At 40.2% G+C, this 13,081-nt stretch overlaps 1 protein-coding gene across 1 annotated transcript; it reads left to right on the forward strand.

Moving 5' to 3' along the window:
• Positions 1-305: 305 nt before the first annotated feature.
• Positions 306-7,128, forward strand: psmd5 (proteasome 26S subunit, non-ATPase 5). The gene is made up of 10 exons (XM_049603410.1): positions 306-507; positions 3,628-3,772; positions 3,859-3,972; positions 4,059-4,187; positions 4,439-4,548; positions 4,711-4,853; positions 4,985-5,176; positions 5,294-5,403; positions 5,490-5,630; positions 5,773-7,128. The coding sequence occupies exons 1-10, from the start codon at positions 335-337 to the stop codon at positions 6,028-6,030; spliced, it is 1,515 nt and encodes a 504-aa protein (XP_049459367.1). The 5' UTR covers positions 306-334; the 3' UTR covers positions 6,031-7,128.
• The last annotated feature ends 5,953 nt before the right edge of the window (positions 7,129-13,081 follow it).

The raw sequence follows: 13,081 nt of genomic DNA on the forward strand, positions 1-13,081 counted from the left end.
ATTAGGCCACTCCAATGTAAACAGCACACTCAGCAAAACAGGAAAACACTCAACCGGTTTACGTGAACACTGTCACTCAGACGATGCACCCAGGAAAAACAGCTTATAAAGGAAGAGTTGAGACAGATTGGAGTACATGAAATCAATTATTAAAACTTAAATGAATCTGCTAAGTGGTCTGAGTGTTTTTTGTTTTATTTATTAGACGGACTGGATTATACAATAGAATTTAGTGATCCACACTCCGGAGCAGAAGGTGGCGGTAATGCACCTAACACGCTGGTTGCCACCCGCCATAAAACGTAAGCGAAGAAGAAGGAGGATAAGTTCAGTCATGGCGGCATCTATTGAGAGTTTGTTGGCAGGACTCTCTGGTATTGATGATCCAATTGAAGAGCTTCAGAGTTTGAAAACAGCTTTATTGGCGATACCCGTCAACGCTTTGAGAGACTCAGTGAGCGGACAGCGCTTCAATGTGATTTTCACCCTGCTGAACTCAAATGACAGGTTGGTTTGACATGATGCATCTTGCTCACAGTTTAGCAAGGTGGTGGGTGTGAACCTTATTTACACAGTTTGTGGTGTAAACTGCTGAGTCAGTCCGCTGTCCGTTGTTATTATCAGTATCGTCAGCAGTTATTTAAAAAAAATAAGTGGATTTTCAGGTAGTGTAAGTTAGATAGGTTAGCTAAAAGGCTGCATTTTACCTCTGCTAGTTGTGTTAGCAAGCTAACTGGCTAGCCTACAATGCTAACAACAATATGTAGCGCAGACGTGGACAGTGTCACATTTTTTGTCGTGTAGCCCTGTGGAAACTGGGTCTAAAATGAAAATTACAGTACTGACTTTCACGTTTAGGGGGTTTTGAAGATGTCCATGAGGCAAAGATTGTTGCTCTTTTTAGGCACAGTCCCCCAAACTCATTTTTGGATGGTACACCTGCAGTCAGTCAGCAGGCTCGTTAGAAATGAACTGCCTGGAAAGTGGACGAGATCAGGCTGCATTATCTGCATATTTGCATTGGTGCATTATCCTGCTGGGGGGCCACTGCCATTGGGGAGTACTGGAGCCATGAGGAGGGGTACTTGGTCTGCAACAGTGTTTGAATGGGTGGAACATGTCAGGTGGTATCCACATGATTGCCAGAATCAAAGGTTTCCCAGCTGATCAATGCATTGGAACAAAATAATCAAAGTTATCCACTTCACCTGTCAGTGGTTTTAATGTTTTGGCTGATTGGTGTATATATCCATTTGTTCTGTTACAGCCTGGGTCAAGGGAAGGACAGTGCAGTGGACTAAGCTTGTGATCAGCTTCACTGTCTTTTCATGAACATTCCTTCTTTCAATGCCAGACTTTTTACAATAATTACTAATACTGTCATTTTTCACAGTCTGTATCTTGCTGAAGAAAAGCTGAATCCAAACTGGAACGAGCCCTGTCAGCTATAGCTCCTGGACCACAGACACCCTGTTAATGACCACCAAAGATGCATTTTTGTGCCAATACATATTCATCTGCAGGGACAGCAGCATTATTTGGAGTTGTTGCCTTAGGATCATTGATGTATGAGGCAATATAGCTGGGTATGGAGTGCTTGAATTGTTCCAGAACAATCAGGTTGCACAGTTCTTCAAATGAACCAACACTGGATGCAGAACACCAGCGACTGGACTGCATAACCAAATCCCTAGCAAATTCCACGTGTTCTGGGTCTTTGTCATTGAATTTTGGTAGCAGCTTTAAATAACTGGCAATATCAAATCGAGCAGCAGATGTACTAGCAGCTGAAGACTGATCAGTCAACTCACTGACTGACATTTTACCTTTCTTTATCGAGTTTACGTTGCTCTATCTTCAATTTTTCTCAGTTTTTTTATTTCATCACTTCCTGCTCTGTTTGTTGTTTCACTCCTTCAGCTTCTAATTCACTCTGCTGTATACATTTTTCATGCTGCATCTGCATCATCAGTAGCTCTTTTTGCTGCTCAAATGTTAGGTTTGTTGTGGAAGACATAGACACACTGGGCAGTTGCTTAGGTTTTTCACTCACCAAACGATTAGTCGACTAATCAATGACTAATTGGCTATTACAATAATCGGTGAGTAGTCGACTAATCGGTTTGAGTCATTTTTCATAGTAAAGTACTATAAAAGTACCCCAAAATACTCTTACTGCAGCTTGTTACGTTCAAATATTGGCAGCTTTACACACTCTCCCATGACAGTGAACTAAAACCCTTCGGCGTGAGTACAAAACAAGACATTAGATGACATAATTTTGATGTATGGGAGAGACAGACCAACATTTTTCAACATTTCAACACATTTTTCGATAAAATGATTAGTCGACTAATCAAAGAACTAATCGACAGATTAGTCGACAATGAAAATAATCGTTAGTTGCAGCCCTAATTTCAATGTTATAATGGTCAGCAGTCTTTAACAATTGTTCTTATGTACACTGTTACAACAATGCTTGTGAAGGCTCCTGAATGAAACACTCCACAATAGACGTAATGATACCCTACCTTAGTTCAGAGTTCACCAACTTTAGATATACAACACACTGGAGTCTGTCCTCCCTAAAGTAACTAATATACTGTACCTATCTAACTGACGAAGGACACTCATCCCTCGTCTTCGTGCAGTTACAGGTGAGGGGTATTTATTCACTGTAAACCAGCGGGACTGGAAAGCACCTGCTATGCAGCCACTTCCAGAAACCCATGGATGTGATCCGAGCATATAGCTCTACTCACATTCACCGCCACATTAAACCCACAAAACTGCAGCAAGCTCTCTAGTAGAACTTATTGCTAAGCCTATCAGACTTAGCACCTACTGAAGAAACAATCCATCCAATAACCCCAGTGTGTCAACAAAAGGACTAGACCAAAGCTCTCTACAAGTTAACATGTGTGCCACTCTCCAACAATCTTTTATTTTGTACCAATTAACCGAGTAAGTAAACACCATACAGCCTATTAAAATGCTTTACAGGTGATTAGCAATGTATATTCATGGTTCAACCTAGATTTTGCACAAATTCTTTTTAGTACTTCAATAATTAAAACAGTCCAATGTTAATATACAGTAGACTATGTATAGTTTATGATGAATGTATTTAGTCTCTCTGTCTACCAAATGTCACCTCAGTCACACAACATGTTTTCTGTAAACAGAATAAACCTTCAAATCAGACAAATAACATCTAAATCTCTCTCTAAAAAAAAAAAATAGCCAGGCGTTTCCCATCATGCCCTGGGTCTTGCAGTCAGTGGAGAGCAACTGCAGTGCCTGGCTCCAAAAACTGCAGCCACCTCGATCTTGCAAGATTATCGCTGTCCACTTTTGTATTTCGTCAGAGTAAGTCAGGATGATGTTGGACACAAATCTAACTGGCATGCACTGTGCAGCGATCAGCGGTGATTCAGTCTGTGCAGGTCTGGCTCACCTCTAACAAGTCTAATGTTGGCTGCTACAGTGTTTAGTCCTATTGTGAAAGAGCTGAAAATAACTGTGGCATTTAAACAACACAGTCGTTGTATAACATTTTATATATTTTACAGACCAAAAGATTAATTAGATTTGCAGCCATGTTACTAATGTGAGCTGTGTTCACAGGGAGCAGGTTGAGCTGTGTGTGGACATCCTTGAACACATCTTAATGGCCCTCAGCCCTGTATCCCTGGCTCAGAACTACAGAGTGGAGCTGCAGGGGGGTCTGACTCATCCTAATGAAGCGGTTAAGATCCTGGCTTTGACACAGGTAGGCTGCTCGCACACAGCACGCCCACACACAGACGCACAAATGCCTTGAAACCACTGACCTTGTTTTATGTTTTTCTCTGTCAGATTGGCAGAATGGTGGAGCACCCCGACGCTACCACTGAAATCCTCAACAACCACGACATTCTTGAGACGGTGATCCGCTGCATTGGAGAAGAGAAGTTGGCTGTGGCCAAGCAGGTGATGACTGAAGCACTGGAATATCCTGCGTGAGAGATAATGAATCTACAGTTGGTGCAGCTGCAGTAATTGTTGTGTTTTTTTAGGCCATCCAGTCCTTGTCTAAACTGAGTCACTCCAAGCCTGGGTTAGACAAATTGTTCCACACCGACCTGCTGACTGTTATGAAGGATGTGATGGCCAAAAGTGACACTATCAGATACAGAATATATGAGGTACGTTCACTGTGTGCTACTTTGGGTTACTTTGTTGCTGATAATGCAAAAGTGGCAACTGTTTTTTTTGTATGTTCGACATAGGATTCTTTTTAATGCACATTTATTTTTGATGGAATCAGTGGAAAACATGACTCATCAGAACAAATCATGCCAGAGTGAGGGCAGATATATCAGTTTGTAATGCATTTTCATATACGCACATAAAACTCATTTTGATACCTAATAAAGTCTTTTCTTGCTTCTTGCAGCTGGTGGTGGAAATCTCGTCTGTGTCTCCCATTTCCCTCGGTTACTGTGCCAACAGCAGCTTAATTTCTCAGCTGCTCGGAGAACTGACAGGAGATGATGTACTGATCAGGTAAAAACATAAGTCATATAAATACAGAGTCAGCAAGTGAGAAATTATGTGAAAAATAAAATGTAAGAGTTGCTATATTGTAATGCAAGTTTGCCTGACTGCTTGTGTTTTTAGTTTTGTATAATGCTGTGAATTTGCATTTGTTGTTGTCTTTTTCTCCAGAGCCACAGCCATTGAGATGGTGACCACTCTAGCCCACAGTCAGCACGGCCGGCAGTATTTGGCCCAGCAGGGTATAATGGACAAGATCTCCAACATGATCAGGGGAGCGGAGACTGACCCTCTCTCCTCCCTCTACATTCCCGGTGAGCCTCTTTAGAAAACTGCTCTAAGAAAACACAGAAGTATTACATTTAGGTGGCGTATTTCTTTATTTAATACAACAGTTCAGTGCTGCATTATTCAGTCCTTTACAGTGTGATTATTACTCCTGTAGGTTTGGTGAAGTTCTTTGGAAACCTGGCCATTATGGACAGCCCACAGCAGGTTTGTGAAACCTATCCGATCTTCCAGAACAAGGTGTTTGAGATGGCTTTGGACCCGGACCCTGCGATGATCGGCGTGGCTCTGGACACCCTGGGGTTAGTCGGATCGACTGTGGAGGGAAAGCAGGTCTTTCAGAAAACAGGTTAGCTTGTTCTATGTTTTATTTGATAAAAGCCAAAGGTGCTAAGGGAGCCATGGCCCCTCTCAGAATGTTAATGTCTCTTGTAATTATTGCTGATGTTTTTGGATCTGTCTTCAGGAGAAAAGTTCAAGGCTGTGTTGACAAGAATGAGCCAGCTTGCCAGCTCTGGAGCTACAGAGCTCAGAGTGCGCAGTTTGGACGCCATATCCCAGCTTCTCACTCTACAGGTATGTGTGTGCACACATTAGGAATATGCATTGTCATTGTCTTTTTAATGAATGTCAGCTCATGAATCTGTTACGTTTTATTGCAGCCAGAGCAGCAGACAGAAGACCTCTTGGCCCTGACAGAGTCCTGGTTCCACCTTTTGTCTAAGCAGCCCATGGACATGATCAGCAACATCAGCACTCAGCCGTTCCCAGAGCTGCACTGTGGGGCTCTGCGGATATTCTCTGTGAGTGCTCAGCTGTGTCTAACTTCCATCAAACCCTCTCTGTGTTACTGACCTTGTGATAACCTGTAAAAGAGATCAGCATCGCCCCAGTAGTGTTTGTATCTTCATCACTGGATATCTGTGTGTGTGGTATTTTTTCCAGGCCATTGCCTCTCAGCCGTGGGGTCAGAAGTTAATGATCAACACACCCAGTTTCATGGAGTTCATTCTGGATCGTTCAACGGGTCAGACGAAGGAGGCCAAAGATGCAAAGTTTGAACTGGTGGGGACACTTGTGTGTTCATCCACAGCAGCAGAGATACTGGGCAGCCAGCATTACATCCGTCTGAAGACGTATCTCAGAGAGGGACCTTACTATGTGTCAGCTGTGTCCATAGTCAGCACAGAGGGAGCTGAGTGAATCAAATAAACTCCGATACACTTGATGAGTTTCTGGTTAATGCTTAAGTAATGGGTAAGTGCCTGAATAATCTAACTGTGGGTTAACATACTCTGCTATAATAAACTCATTCTCTGATGAACACACAAACGGATTTAACAAATCGGTACATGGTGCTCAGTTGATTTAAACTTCCTGAATCTTTCAACATAAATTGGCACAATGCTTATGGATGTTTCACACTTTGAAACCTCACATCTGCATCAGGAAACATCAACTGGTAAAGGATGGTTTAAGTATTTTGCTTCTGTCCGACTCCCTTTTGAGTAGCTTTATAAACATATGGCTTATTCATTTGGGCAGACTTTGTTTTTGGTCATATTAAGTCACTACAGCTATAAATATACATACAGTAGGGTGGCAAGTAAAGTATCGAAATATAAGAGTAAAGACACAAAATCCATGTACCTTAAAGGGGCACTCCATTGGTTTATACATCAAGTTCAGATTATTTATTTATTTATTTATTAGAGATAAGGATTACTACTCAGCCTGTGAAAAATTTTCTAATGTCATCTGGGTTATCTCAGTTTCAGCCAAAAGGCGATCTCTGGGACTAAAAAGATGAAACCATCAGGAAAGTGCCAAAAACTGCAGTTCCTCTAATGGCCACTTGAGGCTGGCTCCAAAAGGGAGTCAATCTTGATAGACCCTTATTATAACATGCCCAACTCAACAGCAAAAAAAAAAAAAAAACATCTTTACATCTTGGTACAATAAACAGTTTTGATCTCTATAGCTGATTTCCCCCTCCATGACAGCTGCACAGGGGGTGAATTCTTAAATAACGCACCCATTTACTTAATGTTAAAAGATTCAGGAAGTTTTAATCACCCCTCGCTCCTCCAAATATGGTCACTTCTGGCTCCAAAAAATGATCTGAAAGCCTGTGTTACAAACTGGTTGTTTGGAGTTTGACAGACTTGGTTCTAATGGAAGATGCTGTTGAGTTGCATTATGGGAAATGAAGGATCCAGTGTGTTTGAAGTTTGGTCCATGTTAGGGACTAGAAATCAGCTACTTTGATTTTCTCGTGGTTTTTTTTTTTTTTTTTTTTTTGCACTAAAGCATCATAATGCTATAACTGCACATGCAGAGCCACCATTATAAGATAATAGATCACATTATCTCCACATCATATGACAAGAAGTCAGGACGATCCCCATGATATGTTAACACATGTTTAGCCACTGAGTCTTTACCGGCTACTTAAGCAATAATTAGAGAGGCTTAAAAGATTTAAGAATATACAGTCAAATGTTGGCTTATGCACTATAATACACATCATTTACAAAATCTTTCAAATCTCATTAATCACAAACCCAAATCCCTCAGACATTGATTAAAGTTTTCCATTTCAAAAATGTTTATGTTTGCTAAATGGGTTTTGTTTTTTGTAATAAAGAAGATTCATTCTGACAACAGATTTTTGTTTGTTTCATACTGTGCACAAGAGGCACTAGATTAAATCAACTATGTTATGATGTGGGAGATTAAATACAGAAATCTATTTTTGAACACCACTAAAACTCTATTCTCACCAGTGTCGGATAACTTAAATATCTTGTGACAATATTTAATTAAACCTGAGTGGTTATTTTGAAGCTACAGTGTCCTGTGAGGACAAAAAATATCAAAGAACATTTTCATCAGCATGAATCTGTTCTGATCTTATCAATGCGAATAAATGTTTTCACAGAGGGTTTTTTTTTTTTACTCAAACCATGGGTAATAAACCCACATATTTAGTATGTTTTACTTTAATCATATAAGACATGAAAGGATTCTTCTTGTCAGTGACCTTTTGTTATCTTCAGATGTTACTCCAACATGTGAGGTGATTTTTAATTGATGCACTCATGGCATATAAACTGTGTGAAGTCAGTGATACAAAGAGTATATAATTAGCAGATACAGTTAGCCATCTTTGGGTCTGACTGAATTTCAGATTCAACTGGTGTTCTTTGTCATCTCCACTAGAGGGCAACAGTGCAGCTATCAGACAGACAGTCTATCACAGGGGTGTCGAACTCATTTAAGTTCAGGGGCCACATACAGCCCAAATTGATCTCAAGTGGGCCGGACCATATTTTTCACAGTGTTTTATATCTTTAAATATGACCACACTAAGTATTGTTATTTCAGAGAGCTGTATTCTGGTCAGGGTGAAAAGCCTCTGAGGCAGCATTTTACATGAAGTATCTACTCATTGTTTAAATTGCTCCTGAAACCTCTCAGCCTTCACAAGTGCATCAATATTAGGTGTGCTAAGTCATCTAGAGGGCCGGTCGGACCCTTTGGGGTATGTTTGATACCTCTGGTCTATCAGGTGTCAGACCATGTCTCACAATCCAGTTTCAGATTATTAATACTTATTTGAAGTACTCACATAATTTAAGTATAAGTAATAATAACACACTGACATCACTTTAAGTTAAATGATGCTCAAAATTCTATTTAAAAGGTACAGAAGTGCCATTATCACAGAGTGCCACACTGGGTTCAATTTGATTGGGCTTTAATGTGCTGTAATTACTTTGTTTTTAATGTTGTGTAGCATGCAGTGCATTTAGAATGTAGGTTTCCACCTCACCAATAGAAACTCAATACCCCATAATAACAAGGCAAAAGCAGACTTTTTTTTGTGCAAATTTATTAAAATAGAAAAAAGACTTATCACATTGACCTGTGTATTTAGATCTTTAACTCAAGCACCTTTGGCAGTGATTACAGCCTCAGATCTTGGGTATGAAGAGACCTGGATTTGGGGATTTGCTGCCGATCCTCCAGGCTCTGGTTGGGTTACCCAAGGACATTCTTAGAATTCTCCCTGAGCTACTCCTGCTTTGTTTGGGTTGTATGCTCAGGGTCATTGTCCAGTTTGAAGATGAACCTTTAGCCCAGTCTGAGGTCCTGAGCACTATGGACCACGTTTCCTGTAAGGACATCTCTAGACCTTGCTCCTTTCAGCTTTTCCTCAACCCTGACCAGACCTCCAGCCCCTGCTGCTGACAAACACCCCCAAAACATGACGCTCACCATACTTCACCATCGGCATGGTATTGGGCAGGTAATAAGGGGTGCCTGGTTTCTTCCAGACATGATGCTTAGAACTGAGGCCAGACAGTTCAATCTCTGTTTCATCAAACCACAATCTGAGAGTCCTGTAGGTGCTTTGTTTGTCTGCAAACTCCAGCAGGCTTTTATGTGTCTTTCTCTGAAGAGAGGCTTCTGTTTGGCCACTCTGCCATAAAGCCCATATAGGTAGACAATTGTCCTTCTGCAAGATTTTCCCATCTCCACACATGATCTCTGAGGCTCAGCCAGAGTGACCCTTTTCCTGCAATTGCTCAGTTTGCCCAGGGAGACAGCTCTTGGGAGAGTGCTGGGCTGGTTTTTCCAAACCTCTCCCATTTAAGAACTGTGCTCTCTGGAACCTTCAGATATTTTTTGTTGCCTTTCCCAGATCTGTGCCTCTCAGAAATCCTGTCTCTAAAGCTTTGCAGGCCAGTCCTTCAACCTCTTAGCTTGTTTTTTTGCTCTGATATGCACTGTCAGCTGTAGGACCTTACATTGACAGGTGTGTGCCTTTTTTAAATCATCCAATCAGTTGAATTTGCCACAGGTGGACTCCAAGCAAGGTGTAGAAACATCTTAAAGATGATGAAAAGAAATGGGATGCACCTGAGCTGAACTTCAAGTGTCATAACAAAGGGGGTGAATACATTTAATCTTTCATTTTTTTCCTTTTCAATGCATTTGCACAACTTTCTTAAACTCTGTTTTCATTTCACCATTAAGGGAAAGTGGATTGATGAGGGGTAAAATTATTTAAATAATTTTAGCACATGGCTGAAATATAACAAAATGTGAAAAAGTGAAGGGGTACGTTTTTATTGCACTACATTTCAACTATTTTTCTGTGAATTTTCCACAGGCATCATCTGTAATTAGCAATCACTGAAGGATCTTTTTTATTTATATAGTGATATTAATACATTAATTAAACATATTTTTAAGTGTATTTGGATGCTAATACATTTGTATTTACTTAGTTTTACATTACAGAGGCATGGCTTAAATGTGGCATTGATCTATATGAACATAGTCATATTTATTCCTTTAATCTGCTTACAAAAGCCAATGCCTTCACAGCACAACCACCCCGGTTGGGATAATCCCAAAGCTGTGGCTTCTCTCCTCTCCAGCAGTAGCAAAAAAGACTTCCCACTCCAGTCACAGCGACTGACTCAATCCCAAACATCCATCATAATCTGAAAACTCTTAAACAACCTCATGTCACCATCACCCCAGTGAATCATATCACCTCTCCCACGTCTCCTCCGTACTTGCTCCAGTTTGCGTCATCAAATAAACAAATAAATAAATAAACATCCAGTCAGTCAGTCAATCTTTTTTTCTTTACATCTTCATTTCTTCCTCTGGCACTTCTTGAAGTGTAGTGGCTTCTCCTCTTTCTCACATCTTTTATGATTGTCATCACTGATGTTCAGTGTTAGTGGCCGTCTCCTGGAGGATAAAATTACAACGCAGACACTGAAAGCCATCTCATGTTGCAAAACATTATTTAAACCCAGTTTGTCTGAAAATTCCAGCTGTTAAGAGATCCTTCTCAGTGCAGCTCTAATATTTACCAAACTCAGTCTGTGCTGTAGTCATCCTTTTTGGTATTATACTAACATATGCTCCCTAAGCATCACCTCTTATCCCAAGAGTGGCCTGTTCACCCTGGTGACGCTGCTGGCCTCTGCTGTCTGTCAGAGAGCACGAGACTCCTCCTGGGTTTCCTCTGGGTGAGAGGGGGGATTATCTGCTGCTTGAGTTCAGCTCCCCTGAGAGACACGACAGGAGGCTCACAGTGGAAGGACGTGGGATTTTCAGATATTACTTTAACTATGAATCATCATCAAGTCATTGTGTTTCTGATGCTGTCCTAATACACACATAACGGATTCCTGTGACATCTGGGATCAGTTTGTTTACCTGATTAAAGAATCCTGATGTATTTTGGCAGTCTGAGGGTAAAATATTATGAAGAGATTTTTGTTTTTAAAAGATTTATAAAAATGCAAAAGTACATTTACTGAAGTACTTACGACTTACAACAATTCAGAGGGGAATAATGTACTTTCATCACTACATTTCTTTGTGAGCTTTCTGGTTCATTATTTATTTAAATCTGGTTATTCAGATGTTATGTCAAATGCACAGATAAAGGTTAAACCAGAGGTTAGCAACCTTTTTTGTTTTGCTTGTGATCCCTCACAGAAAAGCAATGTGTAGTTGGGGACCCTGTCACCCATCAGATGTCCATGAATGTCTTAACTAGTCAGATGTTTTTATTTTTTAAGAGGTAAAATTACCCATTTTTTTCTGAAAAAACATTAGCAAAATGTCAAGAAAAATATAAACAAATGTGTGTTCCAAAACGCTTTTTCTTCATCTCTACTTCATGAATCATCTCACGACTCCTCAGATTTATGTAGCGATGCTTTGAAGGAGAACCAATCTGTAGGTTGAGAACCACTAGAATAAACTACTGAAGTGTTGCCTGTAAAATAGTTCAAACTAGCTCCAGCCCCACCGGCTACAACATTAGAATGCTACTTATGGTATCAGGTATATTTCTACATCAGAATTACCAACCTAATGATGTCATGTATGATGATATATCAGTCACAGGGGCCATTTTTCTGCAAAACTAGGCCAGTACTTTTGACACTTTAAGTATTATAAGGATTTGGAATGCAAGACTTTTACTTGGTAAATTGGAAAACAACACTACAGTATAACCTTGTGATAAATAATAACTCCTTGTAGCTCAAAGTGTTGACTCAGCTGTATGGTTATTTTTGTGTGTACACATTACGTGATTTGCATTTTTTTTTGCATGCCTCTGGTGAACGAAAAATCCAAAAATTGAGACAATTCTTCATGAATAGAAGTCTCATTTATCTAGATATATGCTCAGTACTTCCCAAACAGACAACCCTTTTCTGACAGCGAACTGAACTAAAAGCTAAATTTATATATGCTTGTCAATGCCAATCTACATTGAAAAAAAACAACAACGTAATTTTACCTTGCTGAACATGAGAGCTACTGTTCTACCTGCTTCAACCAAACTAACCCAATCACTCAGTAATACAAACTAACAACAGATCAAGGCAGCAGTAGCTCTGTCCTTAGCTGGGTAAAATTACTGTTTTGTCAAGACAGGGTGCGTTCCAAATTGCATACGTTTTACTTTTAGTAGGGTACAGCAGCTGCCCTTACAAAGTGCATACTGTTGCATGCAGTATGCGCACAATCAGGACATACTGCCTCTTTATAAAATTATGCCCTGAACTTTGACCCTTGGACCTCGGAGATGAAACAAAACACCATTCACTGAGCTCTGCTGTTGTTATCGTTCTAAGCTAGAGCTCCATACACGGTAGATTATAACATACTGTATTAAATTCACATTACATAGGCTATGTATTACTCTGTCATTGTTATTAATACCTATGCCCTTTTTGTTGGTTATATTGACAGCTATTTTGTTCAATTAAGCAATCAATATTCCTATTATTACTATTCGACTGGTCACTTTAATGCGCTGTCATCCATAATTGACAGTTCTTCTGAGAGATTTCAACGAGCTGCCAATCAGCTGTCAACGAGCTGTCATCTGTCTACAGTTCAGCCAATGTGACAAATCTTCCACTGCGCAGAGTATTGTGGGTCAGAGTAGCCAGAAAAGCATACTGGCTTGCATACAACGAAATCTGACCGGGTGTAGTAGAACATCCTGGTATTTTTGGCATACTACATTTGTCATACTATATATTGGGACATAGTAAATCTTTCTGGCATACTGTATAGTGTGGTAATATGGGTATCGGAATGCACAGAGTCTGGCTTTGAAGAGAGCATTATATGTATCACTTTAGTTGAGTTCCTCTCGGAAAGGGCTGTCCATTTGGGATATAGCGTATTGAGTGTATGG

The sequence above is a fragment of the Epinephelus fuscoguttatus genome, linkage group LG18 (genome assembly GCF_011397635.1).
Source record: "Epinephelus fuscoguttatus linkage group LG18, E.fuscoguttatus.final_Chr_v1".
NCBI lineage: Eukaryota > Metazoa > Chordata > Actinopteri > Perciformes > Serranidae > Epinephelus > Epinephelus fuscoguttatus.